The sequence below is a fragment of the Falco biarmicus genome, chromosome 5, assembly GCF_023638135.1.
Source record: "Falco biarmicus isolate bFalBia1 chromosome 5, bFalBia1.pri, whole genome shotgun sequence".
NCBI classification, from domain to species: Eukaryota; Metazoa; Chordata; class Aves; order Falconiformes; family Falconidae; genus Falco; species Falco biarmicus.
The window spans coordinates 6,983,584-7,005,375 of NC_079292.1; the positions used below are offsets into that span (position 1 = coordinate 6,983,584).

Here is a 21,792-nt window from a genome sequence, read left to right on the forward strand (position 1 = left end):
CTAAAAGTCATTCTGTGTATACACAACCTCAAGGCAAGATCTGGTAACCAGAGCCCAAGTCACAGGCCAAGACCTTAAAATGCTAGGTAAGGTACAAAGGTGCTGTACAAAGAGATTCCTCCTAATTCTAAAGACTGCATAGGAAACCTACACAAAGACTGCAGGAAAAATAACAATACCAACAGAACATTAGAGACTTCTGAAAAGGATTAATAAATGAAGCATTTTTATGCTCGGTTAGGGTTAGGCCAAAAGCGGTCAAGGAATAACAATCAAATCAAGTCATGACAGCCTATGAAGTATTACTTGCTTCCACCATTGAAATGACCTCTGAACTTGTTCAGCTTGTTCAACTGAAGCAGCTACAGCAAATAATAGGTCATTTCCCAGGGCTGTGCCACGCGAGCATCCTCCAAAACAACCACAAAAGATAAAAAAACAGATTGACAATTATAACTCATCTCCCAAGGGACAATATGATAACAAGGTACATAAACTTGTCATAGTCCTGCTTTTCTATCAGTAATTAATAAAAAAGCATTCTGTCCTGGACCAGTTTACTTAGCACTGAATCCAGGCTGATGCCCATGTTCCCAAATCTAAACACAAAAATATACAGCACCTGAAGCTTTGATGAAATTTGTTTCAATTGACCAAGCCTTCCTTTTGCTGATTATTTTTTATTAGCTACACTACCTATGCATTCTTTCACACAATATTTAATTACACTATTTTAGCTCATTACCTGTATTCCTTGTTCAGTATTTTCAGCTCTTTTAAAATCAGCTCTTCGAAATACTTTGTTTCTCTGGAGCTGATTCCTCAGTCCTTGTTTCCCAGCTCATGTCTTGGGACATGTACTGAACCAACAGCAAAATGTAGGCCCAATAGCTTCAAAGAGCTCCTCTAGTATAATATACGCTTCTTCTGACTTAGATCTTCATCGTAAGAGTTTAAACAGGTTTGATCAGTACAAATATAAAACACTTCTAGTTTCACGGATGTCATAAACACAGCATTTTAAAGGACATCCAGATTGAATATCAGTCTTTTCTGCCTAGGCCAAAGCCTGGGAAGCCTCTTACAAACCACAGGATCTTCAGACAGGAATTTATGCATGTATAACTAATCCCCTCCTCCAAAAAAACAGATTTCTTCACCTCTCATATTTTTGCCAACCAACACTCCTCTGCCTGCACTCCACAGAAATCTCAGTGAAAGAAAATGATGGTTAAAATGCTTTAAATCAATGTATCTAAAGGGGAGGCTGTCACCTCCTCAGCACTTTTCTAAAAAGATCAGTGACTGCAAACACGCATATAAGTTTCTCTTCCCAGTAGCATCACCTCAGTTACTTCAGAGCAAGACATTGGAACCTGTGTGTAATTACTAGCAACCAGAATTTCTTCTGGTCTAGAAACTGTACAGAACCCTATAGAAGTGTTAAACAACCTGCAATACACCCCTAGCCCTTCTTTGCCTAAATAATGGAGAGCTAACCATACAAGTAGAAAATAAAAGGTTGCCAAAGTGCTACTCTGGTCTTAGAATCTAATCACAGACAATGCTGCTTCTCTATAACAGTCATAGTTTCTCAGAGAAGCATACACTGCTCTGCCCAGTTTCCTGAAAACATCTGTGTTATGCAGTCATTCCCAGTGAAATTACTGGGATGCTGAACACATCAACTCAAAAACTATGCTTTATTTGTTTGGGGGTTTTATTTATTTGTTTGTTTTATTTATTTATTATTATTTGTTAAACAATTTAAAGGGGGCTTATACAAGATACCAAAAGTACATTGCATGAAGAGAAATGGTAAAAATATCAACTATGGAAATGATATGCAAGTCAGCAACATTTTATTTCCTCTAGATTCACAACAGTTCCTCCATTGAGACAAAAATACTTTTTGTTTCTTTTAAGCAAGTTTATAACGTTCTAGAGCTTATTCTATCATTTTGAAACTAGCTGCTACTGAGATCATAGTGATTCAACAACATGCAACGTGTACATGCATGCCCTCCCACACACCGCATTTTACCATGCTGGATGGACTCCGAGTCCGACTTGGATTGCCAGTGCCACACAAGCACAGAGCCCTCGGCCCAGCTGAGATGGCAGCCTGCTGGTGGGTTTTGCCTGCTCAGGACCCCTCGCTTACAGAAACCCATAAAACCTGCCATGCACTACAACCACAATTCCAAACAGCATCACCAGCAAGCAGCAGGTTGCACGCACCGCGCTACTTTTAAACTTTTCGTGTTAACCACACTGCACACCGCCTTTAACACCTCCTCAGCCCCCGCCACGAGACCCTCCTGAGGGAGGCCCTCTCACCCTCACTTCTGCCAACAGCCTACGACTCCCGAGGGGCCTGTGCCGCCTGCCGTGACAAGACAGCGCACCCTCGAACGGGGGAGCGGGGGTGGCACCCCGCGCCCCTCCCCGGCTCCAAGGGAGGCAGTCCCCCGTGCCGGGGGCCGAGGCGCCGCGGAGGGCGGCCCCCTCGCGGCGGGGCGGGCTAGGCGGGAACGCGGCCCCGGGCAGGCGGGGACAGAAGGCGCGAGGCCACGGGGACAGAGGGCAGCGGCCAAGCGCGGATCAGCGCCAGGTGACGTCACGATGCGTCACGCTCCGGCCCCGCCCTCCAGCCCGCGCGGTAGCCGCGCCTCGCCCTCGCCCCAGGGCGCGCGGCGTGACCTCTTTCACGTGACCAAGAGCGAGCAGCGTGATTGGCCGGCGGCGTCGCGGCGTCTTGAAGCGCGGCTGTAGGAGGGGGCCCCGGGAAGGGGGAAGTTTGGTGAGGGGTGGCCGGCGCTCCGGAGGCTTTGGTGTGGGGTGCTTAACGCTCGGGGATGCTCAGCCTCTTTTCTAAGGTGCTCTCCTACTTCTGGAGACGTGCAGATGACGAGGAAGGAGGTGAAAGATGGGCAGCCTCAGGTAGGCGTTCCTGGGCCCGTTGTGGGATTGCAGGGCCTGATGCAGGGCCTCTGTGCAGCTTCAGAGCCTTGAAGGCATTGGGGGTCTTGTCCCTTGTATGAGTGGCACTGAGTGAAGAGCTGTTTCCTTATGAAAAAAAAATCACGAAAAGAAGATAAATTTTTGACTACAGAGCATGTGGGAGTATTCCTAGCAGTAACTTTTTTTGCCATGTTCCCTGAGTAGGACAGGTTACTGTTGTTGCTTAGAGCATGGAGTGAGGTGTAAGAGGAGTGTTGGTGTTGTGGTGGTGGGTGATGGATGGTTTGGGCTTCTTCTTGTACTACTGTATTAACAAATAAACCTTGTTCGTTTTTCTTGGGCTGTAGAATGAAAATGATGGTGTAGCTTTGATTTTTGAGGCTCCAAAATGGTGTACGTTTAAGATGCTTTTAGTAGCATTATTCAATGTAGCAAAAAGTGCCTTTTCATGTTTATGAAGACAGAGAAAAAGGATTTCTTACTGTATTAATGGTCTTGATTATGAGTGTAGCTAGTAATACGTTAGAAATCTAAACTAGCATGCTTCAGTCCGGCTTTAAGCTGGAAGTTGTAGTTCTGCTCAGTGGTAGTTTGTGTGATACATAAGCAGATACTACTTCTAATCCAAAAGACTTTAAACTCCTAGGTCAACAGAGAAACAGCACCACATCTCAGTTCAAAAGTGTATTAACTATAATGTTATGTAAACAAATTTGAAGAATTAATTGGTATATCTTCTTTACTTTTTTCCTGCTTTTTTGGTATTGAATTCTTAAATGTGTTGGATACCCCATGCAAACAATGCTGAGAGCTTTCTTTTGCTATAGTAAATATTGAAAGTAGTTGTTGGCCCCAAGCTTTTGGGAGAAGCTGTTTAGCTTGCAGGTGTTACTTTATCTCAAGTTTTTCAAGGTGTTTACATATATATATGCAGATGCTGGATTCTGCACCTAATATGAGGTGGTCCTGGCCTGGCTGAACAGAGAGCTTTGGCTGGAACTCAGGGAAACAAACAAACAAAAAAAAGTTATGACCTTTGGAAGAAGGGACAGACAACTCAGAAGGACTACAAGGATGTCGTGAGGTTATGCAGGGAGAAAATTGGAACGGCCAAAGCCCAACTAGAACTTAATCTGGCTACTGCCTTAAAAAAACAGTTAAAAATGATTCTATAAATACATAGCTAGCAACAAAAGGAGGACTAAGGAGTATCTCCATCCTTTATTGCATGCAGAAGGAAACATACTGATAAAGGCTTAGGTACTTAAAGACTGAGGCAAAGAAGGCATTAACAGGAAGACCAGCTGTTCTGTGGATACCCAGCCCCATAAGCTGGAAGACAGGGATGGGGAGCAGAATGAAGCCCCCGTAATCTAAGGGGAGATGGTCAGCAACCTGCCACACCACTTAGACACACATAAGTCTCTGGGGCCAGGTGGGATCCACCCAAGGGTACTGAGAGAGCTGGCAGAAGTCCTCACCAAGCCACCTTCAACCATTTATCAGCAGTTATGGCTAGCTGGGGAGGTCCCAGTTGACTGGAGGTTAGCGAATGTGACACCCGTCTACAAGAAGGGCCAGGAGGAGTATCCAGGGAGCTATAGGGCTGTCAGTCTGACCTTGGTGCTGGGGAAGGTTATGGAGCAGACCATCCGGAGTGCCATCACGTGGCACGTACAGGTCAACCAGGTGATGAGGCCCAGTCAGCATGGGTTCATGAAAGATTGCATATTGGGAGAAATTTCTTTACTGAAAGGGTTGTCAAGCATTGGAGCAGGCTGCCCAGGGAAGTGATTGAGTCACCATCCCTGGAGGTATTATAAAGACATGTAGATGTCTTGCCAGTGTTAGGTTAACATTTTGACTCAATAATCTTAAAGGTCTTTTCCAACATAAATGATTCTGTGATTCTGTGTTTATATGTACAAACTGGGGGAGACTAGACAGCAGCCTTGAAAAGAGATCTGTGGGTTTGGGTTGATGGCAAGTCGAATATAAGCCAAGAGTGTGCCCTGGCAGCCAAAAGGGCCAACCACACCCTGGGGTGCATCAGGCACAGCATAGTTAGCCTGTCAAGGGAGGTGATAGTCCCACTCTCCACTGGTGCAGTCCCACCTCAAATACTATGTGCAGTTTTGTTGTCAACTAAGGACATCAAACTATTAGAGTCTGTCCAGAGGAGGGTTACCAAGATGGTGAAGGGTCTTGAGGGCAGGACTCGGAAGGAGCAGCTGAGATCACTTGGCTTGTTCACCTTGGAGAAAAGAAGGCTGAGGAGTGACTTCATCACAGTCTGCAACTTCCTCAAGGGGGGAGTGGCGAGGGAGGTGCTGGTCCCCTCTCTCTGGGGACCAGCAACAGGACACAAGGAAATGGAATGAAGCTGCATCAGGGGAAGTTCAGATTGGACATTAGGAAAAGATTCTTTACTGGGAGGGTGGCCAGTGACTGGAACAGACTTCTCAGGGAAGTGGTGGTGGCGCCACACCTGTCAGAGTTTAAGGAGCATCTGGAAAATGATCTTAGTCATATGGTTTAGTTTTAGGTAGTCCTGCGAGGAGCAGGGAGTTGGCCTTAATGATCCTTATGGGTCCTCAAAATATTCTGGACTTTTCATGCAGCTTAAAGAGTGTTGGTTTTACAGTGTAGTCTGTATTTAACTAGCTTGCTTAATTGGTTGAAAGCATAACCTGCTGTAAGACTTCAAGACTTAAATGTGAAACTAATTAGTTGGCAACCGTTGGTATTTTTAATTGAACAAGAGAATGACTTTTTGGTAGAAGGGATAGCACTTTTAATAGCATTCATTACTGATTGCATAGTCATGTAAACAAGTGATTTGGTTTTATGTCAACACTTTTGGATGCAGGTGACAAAGAATTAAAAACTGTACAAGGAGTAGTGACAAGATTTTGCCATGATTATGGGATGATAGATGACATGATAATCTTCACAAAGGATGCTGTTACAAAAAATATGCCACTGCTGGTTGGACAGGAAGTTACTGTGACTGTTGAAGAGGATAAAACATCAGGTGGCTTGAAGGCCATCAGGGTAAGAGGTGAAGACAAACAGTGGTCTCGTTTTCTCTTTAGTCTTGAGACGTTCTTTTGGAATTTACTTCAGTTTTAGACGTTCTTTTGGAAGTTACTTTAGTTTTAGCCTGCCAAATTCTACAAAATGGGAGAAACTGCCAGCCCTTCACCTAGTGGGGATAAGTTGTTTTGGTTTTTTACTATTACTACATTCCATATCCTTTAAAATATTGTTCCTTGAATACTGATTTTTCTGAATGTAAGTCCAGATGTAGTGAATATGAAACTATTGGTTTAAAGAAATTCTGATGCAATTATCTCATCATACCTAGTTCAGATCTCTGTATTACCTTTTTTGAGTTTCAAAGTCAATTTTGTTATTGTTATATGAATAGTTAAGAACATAAAAACAGGGGCTGCAAGTTTACTTTCTTTGCGCAGAAGTGCATAAGAACATCAAGTTGCAAAACTTCTGTTGTAAAAAAATCTCCATTTTTATACCTCTCCAAGACACTAAGTTGCTGATTTCAGTACCTTTCTTGCTTAACACTTCATTTGTAAACCTACTTCAAGGTTGATTATACATTGTCACAACTTTAAACTACTGTATTTTTTTTAAAAATCATATAGGCTCAACTCTCAGGTGCCTGTGATAATCTAGCTAAGAAGCTGAGTCAAGTGGCCCTTCTCCATTTAGTTATTATGTAAATATGACTGGCGCTTCAAAGACTGACAGCAGTGCAGAAGCAGTTGATAAAGTATAGTGCAGCTAAAGCAAGCAGATACAAGCCAAGAACACGTGTTCTGTACCCAGTTAAGTACAGCACTAGATCAGTGTACTTAATCTGATAAACTCACCCTGACCAAAAGTCTGAACCAAAGCTTAAGCTGCTTGTACGGAGCAAATCACAGTGTAACTAGTTTAAAAGTTAACTTGAGATTTTTAGTAAATGGATGAACTTCCCTCAGCAGTGTTTGTTCTAGGATGATGCTTCAGCATCTGGAATGAGATCCATGTGATTAGGACAAAGCAGTTAGCCTTCGAACTGCTTTTTCTTGCTTTGTAATACATTTGTTCTTTGTGCAAATTGTGCCTCCAAGAAGTGCACCATAGAAAGGTAGTAATAGCATTTAACAAGTGTGTCTTAGTATTTGTGAAAAGTGTGGCTATGAGAGGGCTGTCTTCCATCTGTGCATACTGCTCTGTAAGGGAAAGCTTGCACTGTATAGTCTTACGGCACTGTATTATTTTTTTCATATTATATACTGAGAAGATACTTTTTATTCAGTTTCTAGTCTTCATGTAGAAGTGAAAACTCTATAGTGAACTTTTGTTTTCTGTCCAGTTGTGGGTTTTTTAGTTACTCCCTTATCTGTGTTATTCTAGTTTTCCACTCAGTTTCTTTATTCTGATTGTGAATTCGTAAACACTTGGTTTTCGGAAGTAAGTTGTTAATTTAATGATCTAACTTGTACACTTACGCTACAGTTCATGGAAAAACTTGTCCATGGGCATTTTGTTCATTGTATTGGTTTAATTACTGCAGAGATACCTTGCACGCTTTCTTCATGCTTGCCTACGTCCTTATCCTCATAAGCCTCACAAAAGAAGAATTTGATTTTTTTTTTCCTCCTGCTTTATTGAACAGTGTAGTGTCTCTACATAACAGCTGGAGTAAACAGTTCTTGCTTAATAGTAATAAGTGCTTCTGTCCCCTGGCGTTGGCGTTGTTACTGGCCCTAGCAGACCTTGTACAGCGCAGGGAACCTCTGAAGAATGAATGTTTGAACTGCAGAGTAGAGACCCCTGAACTCGTGATGGTGGTGGCCCTTTGGGAGCGAGGAAGAGAACTTGTGGTTCTAGGAATTCTAGTAATTAAGAGCAGAGGTGGCACATCCTTGCCCTAACATAGCTGGGGGGGGGAATGGTTTGTATACTTTGACAGTTTGTAGCTTGTGTTCTGCAGAGGGCTGTTTAAGCTAGTAAACTTAGGTTTGAGGTGTTGATATGGAGAATCTCTAAGAAGCAGCTCTTTGGGGTTTTTTTTGTTCAAATTACTAAAGAATGCCTGAGGGGCAGTCTGAAATACATTTAGTGTTTATAAATAACTTGAAAACTTTTTTGTTTTGCTTTCTGAGAAAGTGATGATCTAGTTTCACTTGCGTACAATCACATTGGGGGGGGTGGGGTGTCCTCTTGTTATTATGAAGAAAAGTCTTAAGTAGACCTAAAGCAAGGAAGCATGAGTAAGATTGACAAATCAACATGTAATTATGGTAGTGTTGCAGCGCACAGCAGACTTCTTAAAAGAGAAGCAACGTATTGTTTACTACTCATTTTGTTCCTGTACAAAAATGAACAGCTACAGTGAGCATAGAATTGTCTAATAAGAAGCTTGACTTCCATAACAGTTGAAATTCTGGTATTTATTGTAGGAATATGTTTAAGATATAATTTGAAGTATCAGCTGTTTGAATGTTAGGGGTGTTTGTATTATAGGTCGATGCTGTCCAGAATACGTGGGGAGATTCCAACGCTACTTGTGATGCTTCTGAACTAAATATGAAAGTATTAATTGGCAATATTACCTCTGTCTCTAAGGGTGGTGGCTATATTAATAAGAATACTTTTTTTGCAATGGAAAATGTCTGTGAAGGTAAGGACTTTCTTGTTTGTTCTTCCTTAATTATTTTTTTTTAATATCTACAATAGAAATATCTTCTGATAAACTTGCAGTCAGTGTCCCAAGTTCTGATAGAGTGTATGTTGTGAAACAAACAGGTATTTAGGTGAAGAAAGCTACCTGTTCATTTCTACTGAGCATAACTGGCATGCAGTCATGTAATCTTAAATTATATGTAAGCAAGTGTATTTTTCCACCAGCATTTCTTACATAGTTTGTCATAACCTGTTAGAGGAGGAACTGCAGAGAAGTTTGAACTCTGTGGATCTCAGTAATGCATTGTTCTGGATGGTCATTTTATTTAACTGTAAACTAGTTCTGTATGGGAGTAATGCAGATGTCATTGGTAGCAATTAAACTTGAGAAATGCTCTGTTTTACATAGGTTTCAAACCTTTTGAAGGTGACTGGGTGCAAGCAAAATATTTTATTAACTCGACAACATGGAACAGTGAAGCAGTTGCTGTTAAGCCTTTGAGATACAAGCAAGTAGACAAGGTAAGTGTTCTGCATGTTGTTTTTTGGCAAGAAGAATCTTGTGTGAAGTAGGGTTTTGAAGGTGGTTTTAAGTTGGTAGTATTGGTAGATCTTTATAATGCGTCTTTAAAAGATAAAACATATAAACTCATCCATTTATAGGATTATTTCAAAAATTACAAAGCTTTTTGAAAAAAACTTTTTGGTTAGAACAGGAAGAGCAACTTACTACTGGCTATCAATCGTTGATTGGGATGCTTACTGTTGGTTTAGTTACATTAATTATGATGAGGATGTGTGGATTTTCAGTCTTTTTTTGAGAAGTAATTGGAATTTAAATTATTTAATTTATCCAAGTTTGGCTTAAAACAACCATTTTCCTTTTTTTTTTTTATTTTACTGAAAATGTTTGTTCCCTCTGCTAATACATAGATTAGGTTTATGGTTATTGTATTTGCCTTAACTGTGCATACTGAATGAACTGTACATATTTGCATGTCAAACAACAAAAATTTCTTCTCGTGTAACTGCTAATATTGAAGTCCATGATAAGTTGGTAAGTCACAAGATGGGTATCATGATTAAATCAAATGTACATATTGTAGTATGCACTTGTGTAGAACGTGATGCTTATTTGAGGTATTTGTGTTTCTTTGCACTTCTAAATTTAAAAACAAGCACAATGATTCTAGGTTAGAGCTGTATGTTATGTGTATATGTTACGAATAACTGAAACTTCAGAATTCATCTGTGTTAATGCTAGAATGATTGTTGCAGGAAAAAGCTATGCAATACTAGTATGCCTGTTAGCTTAAGCAGATAACATGAAGTAACACTGAATAACAAACTGTTACAGGTTCGCATTTCCAGCATCTGTGGAAGAAGTGGTACAATAGATGACAGTATATTTTTCACTTTGGATTCATTGAGACTTCCTGATGGCTATTGGCCTTGTAGACATGATCTAGTGAATGTGGTTGTGGTGGAGAGCAATCGGTCCTATTATCTTTGGAGAGCTCTCTGTTTGGTACCAGTCAGCTGGGATCGGTAATATTTGTTCTTTCATTCTCTTTTCATTTAACAACTAGAGATGAATTGTAATTATGCAGCATAATTTTTTTGCATCTGTTAAGCAAGAAACACTGTCAATTCTTCACTGGTTGTCTAGAAGTCATCATAGACCATTGGGAAGATCAGCCTGATAGGATTTGGCCCTTGCTTTTTCTTCCTGTCTAGAAGGTGGGGACATCTGTGCTTACTCAAGAAGCAAAACTAGTAGCCACCGAGCTCAGGGATATTGCTAGGCAAGGAAGGAATATTGCCTGGTTTTGTTAGTAAAATGCCAAGCTCACTCTCTGACCTTGTTTTTTCTCTAATCTATGTTCTTCTTGCAAGGATCTTACTGTTTGAAAACCATTCTTTGCAAAACTGATGTGAAATGGAAGTTTAATCCATTTTGCTTACGTTGTAGTGATTCTTCAGATGTCTCTCCTAAATGGAATAGTTTAATGATCTGACTAATAGAGATTCATTGGGCTTGCAAATACCAAAGGGAGGGAGAGGTTCTGCAGGTACTTTAGATGGCATATGTGATGTGAGGTGGATCTGGCCAGACTGCAGTAAAGGTTGGAAAAGTAGATGATCAGGGTGGAGAAGCAGCAGCAAAAATTTGTGAAATAAGCAACTACGCAAGTGTAGAATAGGCAACACTAGTCAGTAGCAGTTCTTCAGCAATGATAGTTTGACTTATGAGTTACTGTCTTGTGAAAAACACAAATACTGCCCAAATGTGTATAAATAGGGCTATTTCATGTAAAATCTTTCACTCCCAGTGCTAACAAGGACTTGGTAATCTGATTCTGCAAGCCAAAAATAAACTGCTGGCCAATTGGCAAGTCCAAACGAGAGCAAAACCAACATTTTGATACCTCTCATTCATAGTCTTTGGGAAAACTTGCCTTGTTCAATCTCTAGGAAATATAGCTAAGGGTGGTACATGTGTTTTCGGAGGAACTGTGAAGAATGGGATAAGATGTTTTCACTGGAAATTACAGATATAATAGGTTTAAATTGTACCTGGATGAAGCTTCATCACTTGGCACAATAGTACAACTCACTGATTTCTTTCAGGTGAACGTAACTTTAATGATGGATTTTAAACAGAAAATTATTACTAAACCCAAGTTACAAAAGTAGACCTATAGGGTTGATTTCTCAGTTTTCGTGTATTTCCTACCATATCAAAAAATTGAAGCAGCTTAAGCTGCAGTGGGAGACATCTAGTGGGCTTTGCTAGTAAATTGATGTAGCTAATAAAGAACAGATGCAGTCATTTTTTACTTTATTGGATAACTAAGGATCACTTAGGGTGTGTAAATATTGGTGAGATTATTAAAGTATTTCCAAGTTAATTTTGTGCCATTTTATCTAACTGAATAGTTTTAGCTGTAGCATAGAAACAATTGTTCAAATGATTTCTACAGGTAGATGACACTGTGAGGTTAGAGTGGTGGTCACTGTCTCAGAGTGAAGAGCATGTGACTTTGGTTTCATAGGCATTTTTCGTAAGTAGTATGTGTGATAGTTTAAAAAAGGCTGAAAAACAAAAAACACCCTTAAAAACTAAATCTTCAGTTTGCTACTTTCAGATTGTAGCAGTAAGCAGAAGACATAAGTGCTTGGAGTACCTGTTAAATATTTCCAGTGTAGTTATTTTATCTCTTAAACCCCAGTGTTAATCAGGGCTCTTGCTAAGAAGCTGCTCTTTGTTGTGTCTTGGTTAAGCTCCCAAAGAGATCTGCAACAGCTTCAGTCACCATTTGATTCAGCTCTTCAGCAAAGATTAGCTAGCTTCTTAATCATTTTAGTCTTGTATCCAAAGTTTTATGCTGGTTTATTTTGCTGTTGACAAGAGACTTGTGGTTTTTAACTTACTGCTTAAATTAGTAAAGGTAATTGATTGTCTTGGAACTATAAGTAGCTGAGAAAGTGAACCCTCTCACCTGCTTCTTCCTAAATAGCATGACTATTTTGGTATAGTGATTCTTAAGCTTATGCTGAATCAAAGATATTTGCTGAATCTTATCTGCGTTTCAAAATTGCTAATGAAAATTATTTTTACAGACAGTCTCACTCTAATGGGGTCAATCTGAATGAGCCTTATGAAGACTTAATAAGAGACAAAGGAGGGTTGGAAGTATCAAGAATGACTAATTTTGGAACTCTGAAGCAGGGGGAATCTAAAAGAATAATTCTTTGGATAGAGTAAGCCTTTCTGATTGTTCTAAGCTTGCTTTCTTATCATTACTCCATAGTTTGTAAACCTGTCTTTCATACGGAAGCCCCTCATTGTTGAGCCTTGTGGTTCATGGTCTTCAAGTGACCGTCAAATACTATGGAATTACAGAGAATTTCATATCGAATTTAATGTCTTTAGATACTCAACAAAAAGACTATCCTATCTTAAAGATAGTGGTTTGAGACTCCCCAGTCCTATGTCTCTTTTCAGTCCTAGTAAAATCCTTTCTGAAATGAGGATTAAAGGAAACGCTTTTACTTGTAAGTGTGTTTAATTTAAACTGCAGATACACTGTCATCTTCAAAATCTTAGAAAAAAGAGGACTATTGCATGCTCATGTATTAAAAGTTTTCTGGTTGGTTTTTTTTCACATCTGGGCACAGAGGCTCAAATGAAGTCACACCTGAATACCCTCTATTCATTGCTATGTCTCTTTCCTAAGAGTTAGTTACCCAATGATAAATTTTAAGTTACCACAGCTTTTTTTATACGTAGTATTTCTGTATGCTGCATATGGTGGTTGATAATGGCCTAGTACATTTAGCAGATGTTCTAGTCCTCATGAGTTAGAAGCAACAGTGCAACTTTCTGATAGTGGTTATGAAATAATGGTGAGCTAACCTGCTACAGACAGTTGTATTTGACTTCAGGTAGAATTAAGCTTCCCAAAAATATTAACTATGCATTTAATTATGTGCTTAATTACATAACTACTTCTAGGAATAAAGGGAGTGTATCACAGTCGTTAATCAGCTGCAGATTGGCTGGATGGGTGAAAGACAAGCAATTCAGTTTCCAAATTCCTCAAAAATGTGAGAACAGTCCAGAAGCACATCTGTCATCTTTTCCTATAAACCAAGACGACCTCTCAAAAGCTGCAATTAATTCATGTAATGACAATGGAGGAACAACATACAAGCCATTGAATAATACATCCATTACAAAGCATAGAGTTGTTCCAGGTACAGTGAAATGTTAACATTTGAATGCTGAGTGTTATCTCCTCAAAAGACCTGTAAGTTTGTTTGAGTAGACTTGCCTATGCTAGTGATAGCAGTTGTGGTAACAGAATTTATTATAATGTGTTTACTGCAGAAGGAATCAATTCTCAGGATACAAATTTATCAAGGATGAAAGAGAACTTTTCCTTGGTGAAAAATGAAGATCCACATAATGCAGAAGATGAGCAAAGGGAAGATGTGAAACAACCAATAAAGCATGTCAATATTGCTGAAGAAATCTGCATACCACCAGGTGGAAAAACATTCATAGTGATCATATGCACAGCTGTGTGAGTATTTCTATTGGTTCTGAGCAATACAATGGAAACAAGTCATAAAAATTGATGTAATAGTTCCCTTATTCTGGGCACAGTTCTGCAGTGTTTTCTTTTTTTGTGTAGGCTAAAGTAAACCAGTATATATTGGAATTTGAAAATAGTTAGCATTTTGATGCTTGATTCTGATTTTTGTTGAAAGAACACGGTAGTAGTAAATGAAGAAATATAGCGGGAGTAGATAACTTCTGTAAAATGAACACAGTAAGGTGAAGATAATGCCTACAGGTGATTACATTCCTTTCAGGAAACCTATTGCTCCATGAGCACTAGAGCTAATGTAGATTTCCTGGGAATTTTTATGTTATATCTGACAGGTTTCTTCCAGTCTTGGTATCCTGACATCATGTTCATATTGCTACATGCCTTCATCTCAAGCTTTGCTGCCCTGTGATATTAAATGCAGGTTATGTATGCTTAAATAAAACTTTTTGACTTGATGGTGTAATTTATAGTGCAGTTGGTTTGCAGATCTTAGAAGACCCTTGAAAAACAAAAGTACTTTGCTATAAAAAATATTTCATGGATTTAGTTAAGAACAAAAAGTGGCTTTGTGTGAGCTCTTTCAGAATTCAAGTAGGAACCTCATGCTGGAAAGCTTACTTTCATATTCTTTTCACTTACTTCCCGCTGTAGCTCTACAAACGTTGTGTACCACAACCGCTGATTCTTGTGATCATAATTTAAGAGCTGGACAGGGGAAAACAAGATCAAATGGTTTCATTCATCAAAGTAACACTGCATTAACTTTCACACTACTTCTGCTACCATTTTAAATAGTGAGGCAAGGCGTAGAAATTTTCATAGGGGGATGATTTAGCTGCAAATTGAAAGGTAAGTGGCAGGCATGGGTTGCCTTTGTGGAGAAGTACGTAGAAAGAACAATTCATATTTCACTGTAGATCTATAAGTGCCTTAAAATCTGAGAATCTTGTAATAAGACAGAACAATCCACACAGAACTGCATGGGACACTGCAGCATGAAGGTAACAAGTGCTGGCTGGCCACTTAAGAGACCACAGAACCTGAAAATTCAGACCGTAAATCTGGACAATTTATAGTGTCTCACTGAATTTGTATATCAGAGAAAACCAGGCTATAGCTTTAATCTGAGCAGATAGTGTTAGTTGGCAGGAAAAAGTGTTACTCCTGCCAAAGAGAAAGTAAGCTGGAGTCCTTCTGGGATGCTTTTGTTTCAGGCACATAATAACAGTGTTGGACTATGTAGTTAGTGCTGAGGAGAGAATTGGGCTCTAGGTAGCGCTGGGATGAGTTCTTCAAGGGATTTTTAGAGCAGATGGTGTATGTTAGATCTTTTGTCTTAAGTTCTGTAGAAACCAGTCTGAAGAAAATGTTCCCTCTGATTTTATTCCTCCCTCCCCCCCCCCCCCCTTGTCACTCCCCAAGCACAGCTTACAAATATGAAGTGCATTTTTCAGAAATAAAGGCTCTTTCCTTCTTTCTCCACTTGATGTGCTTACAGTTAGGATTCAGTTCTGGGTATGCTTAAGCAAGGTGGAGCTTTTGCTCCAACAAAGCTGTTGCTGCAAACAGTGAAGGGCTATGCTTCATGTTCCTCTGGAAGTATTTGGCTCATCTTTTTCAGTGAGAGTAATTCAAAGATGTTCCTTGTGACGGAAGTATTAATTCTGTACCTCGTATGCTGAGGGGAGGGATTTTGCTCTTTATCCACACTTTTGATGAAATTAGGGTTTTGAGATTTTTACTTCTTTTTTATTATTTTATTATTATTTATGATACCCTGATTGAACCACGATGGGGACTAAGTGTGAGGAATTAATTTAGTAGTTTTCACGTTACTGAAATGAGAACCTACACTTTTATTTTAAAATATACTTAACGACTGGGGAAAATGAAGTATGAACATGATGGTTTTAAGAATATAACTTTTGCTTACTTTTGAAGAAATCCTGGGTACAGCAAGGAACTCCTGTTGCTTGGTTTTTCTGATTTTACTGTTGGACGCTATGTTGAAGCCACTGTAAAAACCGAAGAAGAATTACTAATAGCACCTGTGGAACCATTTTCTCTAAGAAAGCCTAAAATTATTCCAGAACCTCAGCCAAGGAAGACAACAGTGGTTGCCCCTACATGCAGAAGGTACTGGGAGTTAGAGCCAAAAAAATAACACTTGCCTAATACTGCTGTATTTGGTATTGCTGTATCCCTTCTGTAATGCTGACAAAGGTGATACAAAACTGAGAGTCTGTACGTGTTTCTACATATGTTGTAAACAAGATCATTGTAGACCTAACTGATAGAAGAGGTTGTTTCAGTGATGAACTGCTTCATTTCTTTGTAGGTTTCTCAAATGGGAGCTCTTTCTACTGTATAATGTGATGATAAACACTGTTGTATAGTAATCCACAAGTAACAGTTGTGTTATTGAGAAAAATGATGGAAACTTGGAAATAGTTTTGCAAGAGAGTTAGCTTTTCAACTCATCAAGCAACTTCGATATCTGTATCTGATAAATGTTTCCCATCTTTCATTCAAAACTTCTTTTGCAAATACGCTTCCATTATACTTACAGTATTTGCTTAGTTACAAAAATATCACTACTGAAAAAGCAGGCACACAATGTTTTCAAGTAATCTGTAACTGCAACGCTTACCTTTCTTCCCAGTACAGCAAACTTCTTGTTGTGGTTTAACCCCAGCTGGCAACTACCACAAAACCAGGACATGTCTCAGCTGTTACCTTGAAGGAATCATTGGGTTTGGGGTGTGGGGGTGTGTGTGTGTGTTGGTTTTATAGCCTTGATGATGTGGCATGTTAATTATCTGTTTTTCACATATATAATTTGAGAAAGCTAAATGATATGTCCTACTTATTTTTATCTGTTTGTTTTAGAAATCATAGAAAGAAGTTGCCAAGCTTTCTCCCACATTATACCATACCAAATGAGTTAAGGAAATGTGTGGAGCAGAAATTAGACATACTGACCTTTCAGCCTCTCCTGGCAGAGGTATGCAAGTGTAGGTTTATATAAGAAAATATATTCTATGTAAGTGTGTTTCTTCAAGCTGGCCTTAATTTAGCAAAGATGTGTAGCCCGTAGTGTAATACAAGGTGATGTAGTACTGTTACCAAGTAGGCTTAAGACATCTATATGCCATAACTTCTATGTATTTCAATATGTCGCAGAATCCAAGCTTATAAGAGCACGAAAGGGTAAATGTGACAAACCGAAAACGGAGTAGAAGTGCAGTGGGAGTGGGAGAAATATTACAGAAGCTGAACAGAGATTATTTTTCACTGTCACTTTTTAGGCATCATTGGAAAGGGTTTTTTGGTATGTCAGAACAGTAGTCTAGCAGTTGTTTCATAGCAAATGAAAGCAGAAATTCTTAAGTTATTGCAATAACAGAGGATTCTTTTCTGGTTTATCCTCAAATTTAATTCACTACAGCTTGTTAAGATTCTTCCTTCAAGTATAGCTATTTCAGAATACATTAAAAAAAACCCAAAAAAAACCCCCAAAAAAACCTGAAGTCTAACAAGAATATTCCAGTGATTCATTCTTCAAAACTTTGTCCTGATTTGATTTCTGGTAGAACTTCTGCTGCAACTCACTTCTTTCCCCTAACTTTTTAAGGACTTATGAACTGCAGATGGTACTTAGCCTTTTACACTTTTGAAAAATTATGTTGTCTGCTTTCTAAACAGCTCACACAAAAGCTGAGGTCACAGCGTTAAGATAGCAGATTAGCGATCCTCTCTCAAAAGGAAGGCAAAACTGCAGTGTTTGAAATAATTGTATACTAAAATTCTGCTGTTAATGGTGATCTCTTTAACCACACACCTTAAGTGCTGTCTGATACTGGTGACTTTTAAGTCTGTTCCAGAAAGCACTGCTCATTCACCTTGTATCTCAATGAGAAGATACCAAATAGAAACCATTCTGTGCTATCACTTATTATTTAGAAGTCTTGGAGAATACCACTTCAGTGAGATGTAGTAACCTCTGAAGAGGAAGTTCAGGTTCTTTCAGCTTGCCAGAAGTTGTATAATCATCAGCCAGGGTCAAGACTGACATGACTCTCTTCACCTGTCTCTGACCTATGTATTTAGATTTTATGCTTTTTGGGATTTCTGAGCATAGAAATCCGTTTGTAGGTTGCTCACTGAATTCAGATGTTGAAGTTGCCATTGTAATAGGGAGAGACTTGGCTAACCCTTTAGCTGACTGGCTATTGTATCTGAACTCCAGGGATTATACTAACTGCGCTTTGACTGCAGGGGGAGTTTAAAATACTAGTTAATATATAGATACATATATTTAAGTGCCTCAGTTGGCAACCTAGTTGCTGTACAGCCCGTCTTAAGAGGTGTTTCATATTATGTTAAGAATAGTGGGTTCCATATCTTAGTGTAGAAGTTACAATAATGTATATTGTTTTGATTTGGTTTTCAGGGTCTTAATCTAGATAATTATAAAGCAAACTTTTCTACTCTCTTGTGGCTTGAAGAGATCCATGCAGAAATGGACATAAAAGACTTTAACATGAGTGGGGTTACTTTGAAAAGGAATGGGAACTTGTTAGTGTTGGAAGTGCCAGGAGTGGAAGAGGGCACACCTCACCTGATTCCAGGTAGTAACTAATGTGAGATAAATGGCAGGCTGATCAATATTTTCAGTGCAACACAAACTCCATTGCTTATTCATTTGTTTAAAGAAGTCTGTCACATATTTGAACAAAAGTTATTAATCTAGACTCCTAGCCAGATGAACTGTACTGTTAACATGAGTCTTAATTGGCTGCTGTGTGAAGCAGCATTGCATGTGTCTGTTCTTATGTATGTTCCACTACTTTTTAGGATTTTTACGTATGAAAATTGGTGGGGCTTTCAGCAAAAATAATTGTCTTTTAAGTTATTACTACATTACAGTTAAGTGTATCAAAAGCAAAAGCTGCGACAGTAGTTTAAATTCAGAATCTCAAATAATACAATATACAAAAGACTGTTTTCAGGAAGTATTGTCTGATGATGTAATTAGGTACCTTTTGAAATGTAACATACAACTGCATTTCAGAAGAGGTACTTACAGATACAGTAATTTCACTGAAGTTAGTTAACATCATGCATCCTGCAAATTCCTTGTTTAGCCATGCAAAAGAGGAAGAAATTAAGTGCTACAGCAAGAATTTTACTATTCCTTGTAACAGTATGTTGTCTTGTAACTTTGTTTGCAATTAGGTGGTAAGGTGATACTGAAAAGTCAGATCTACTCTGAGCATGTAATTGAGTACATTGCTTATATTACTGAGGTAAGTAAGGTGTATCTCTTGTTGAAAGTACTGTGGTCAACAGGTTACAAAGGGGAAGCTGGCAATTCGTAGAGTTGCAGACTAGTTTAACCTATGTTCTGGGAAGCTAGATTTGTATTATCTACATTTGGAGTGACGATTTTGTATTTTTTAAAGACTTTGGCTTCCCTGTTCTTTCTAGATTATAATCTTTACCTGCTCTGAAAGCACTCGTAACATAATCTAGATATGCAATACGTTGATAGCAGGTAAATCTGGGTGTTCTTTTTGGAGGCGACAGGGCTGTTCAGTGCTTTCAGAGGTGCTTCTCTGAAGGTTTAATACTTTAAACACATCAATACACTGACTTCTTTTATCTTTACAACAGATACGTAATGAAGATGTTACTCTTAAATGTAATGCAGACTTTGAACAGGCTTATAACTTGGAACCCATGGATGTGGAGTTTGTGCATTGCAGGTATTTTCATGTTTCCAAAAAGCTGCATTTAATGATTCCTCTAGTAAAGTGACTTCTAAAATATATACGACTGTCAGTTGGGTGTTCTGGTGGATGCAGGTAGGAGAAGGACATAATTATGATTTTGACAATTCTTTTACCTCTTTCCCTCAACATACCTTTGCCACTACATGCATTGGTAAAAAACTGCAACTGTAGTGATGATGTACAAAGAATTCTTGTCTCTAGCCACTCTAAGTGATTGCAGCAGTGCCAGGCAGTGAAATGAGGAGGGATGAGGCAGGGTGGTTGTTTCTTTTTTGGGTTTTTTTTGATTTTTTTTTTGTTTTGTTTTTGGGGTTTTTGGGGGGGGGGTTTAGGAAAAAAATATACTAATATGGCTGCAAGACTGTGCCAAAAAAAAATAAATCACTGATGTTAACCACCCATCCTTTTATACTTTTGTTTTATTTGTGGGATGTTTGCTATCTGTACGGAGTTGCTTTATCTTCTTTGTGAAATCAGCTTTGCAGAGAACTTCCGTGAAAGACTATCTAAGTCTGGAACACCAGCCCCTCTTTGTCTCACTGATGAGCTAAAGAATATACGTATCAATATTGTTCGTAGCAAAGCTGTTCATTGGCGTTTCTGCAGCATATTTCTCAATAGATGCTGCTTTACAAAAATTAAACTCCTATTTTCTTATCCACTGGTGCATAGTAATAAATACTGCAAAATAAACTTTTGCTTTAATCTACAAATTCATATTCTGATAACAGGATTACTAGCAGGCGATGCCAGCTGGCAGTTGAGCAAGCAGTCTACCTGGGTGAAAAAGGTATGTTTCAGTTGACTTTAAGCGATCTAGAGGAAGTCACATGGTTTATATTGCTTTCACATAAGGGCATACTGAGAAGAATGCATTGTAGCTTGTTCTTAGAGGAGTTTTCTGTAGTATTTAAAAAAACAAGCAAACCTCTCTGAGTCTAGAGTAAATGTCATCAGAATAATTTCATCTGTGGGCCATCACAGGGGAGAGGAGTCGAAACAAACTTTTGTGAACTGTTTGAGCCAATAAGAATTATAGTAATCGTACTGTTATAATAATAGCAAGTGAAACAACATTGTTTTGTGTTACCTTGGAATTTATTAAAAGGTACTCATTTCCTGGTTTATGGTTGAGTAGAACAGTCCACATAAACTTCACACAGCTCTTTACCATTTTTACGTTAGTTCTGATAAACCATTTTTGGTGACTCAGAGCAAGCTGATGTATCAGCAATAACGTTAATTAGTGAAAAGTGCAAAGTGTTTGTGTGGCTTTCAAATTTCTCTTTCTCTTTCATCTCTAAATTTGAAGTGTTATTTCCGGAAAGGTTTGTCTTACAATCGCCACAAGCTATCAAGACCCAGAATACTACTGAGTATAGCATTGTTGATGATGGCGTTGAACAATGTTCCCAGCAGGAAAGTAAGGTATCTATTCTGTAAATGGTCCTTAAAATGCTGAGTGCCATTCAGATACTAACTGTACAGCTATTGTTAAAAAGGAATTGCATAATGGAGTACCAAAGAATGAATCTAAGTTGTATTCTGCTACTTTCTGATGACAGAAGGTTTTGTTTGCTGCCTGGGGATGGGATTTTATGATAAGTGATACTGTGAAGCTAATGCTCCAGTCTCAAAATGGAAAGTGCTTATAAAAATACTGTATGATTGTAATTGGAGTTGTCAGATTTGCCTTGGAGTAGTTTTCATAGCTACTGTTGAGTAGGTACTTAAGTCCTGTTATTGTGGCAGGAAATAATTTTGTGATAGAAGGTAATGATGCTGTTCTGGGTAGGTTGACCCAGGCTTCTTTACTGCTAATTAAATTCTATGAAGAAAACTTAGAAACGTTTCTCAGAAAGGACTTCAGAAAGTTACCAAGTCCTCCTTCCTATTTGAAGTAGGACTGTCGCCAACACTAAATCAAGACGGCTTGGGAATGGGACAGCTTGGGAGGTGTTTCTTTATTTTTGTGTAGAGTTTCCACAGCCCCTGCATAACCTGTGCTTCACCACCTTTCCGCTCAAGATTTTTTCCTAATTCCCAGTATGAATCTTCTACCTGCAATTTGTGGATGTGGTCCCTTGTTATATATTTTATTTATATATATATATATATATATATATATCTCATATGTGACTACAAAGAAGTGTTTGTTTCTCATTTTTTTTTGTAACTCTGATTTAAGCCATCTTGGGCTATTAGACTGCTGCTTCACC

General features: G+C 38.9%; 1 protein-coding gene across 1 annotated transcript in view; it reads left to right on the top strand.

Annotated features, from left to right (window-relative positions):
- The first annotated feature begins 5,892 nt into the window (after positions 1-5,892).
- Positions 5,893-21,792, top strand: part of MOV10L1 (Mov10 like RISC complex RNA helicase 1) — a 31,085-nt gene continuing 15,185 nt past the window's right edge. Inside the window, exons 1-13 of the mRNA XM_056339471.1 lie at positions 5,893-6,018; positions 8,500-8,656; positions 9,068-9,180; positions 10,016-10,206; positions 12,283-12,423; positions 13,178-13,419; positions 13,553-13,748; positions 15,720-15,914; positions 16,668-16,782; positions 18,232-18,409; positions 19,017-19,087; positions 19,455-19,546; positions 20,305-20,363. Coding sequence (XP_056195446.1) covers positions 5,893-6,018; positions 8,500-8,656; positions 9,068-9,180; positions 10,016-10,206; positions 12,283-12,423; positions 13,178-13,419; positions 13,553-13,748; positions 15,720-15,914; positions 16,668-16,782; positions 18,232-18,409; positions 19,017-19,087; positions 19,455-19,546; positions 20,305-20,363 — 1,876 coding nt within the window. The remainder of the gene's footprint in view (positions 6,019-8,499; positions 8,657-9,067; positions 9,181-10,015; positions 10,207-12,282; positions 12,424-13,177; positions 13,420-13,552; positions 13,749-15,719; positions 15,915-16,667; positions 16,783-18,231; positions 18,410-19,016; positions 19,088-19,454; positions 19,547-20,304; positions 20,364-21,792) is intronic.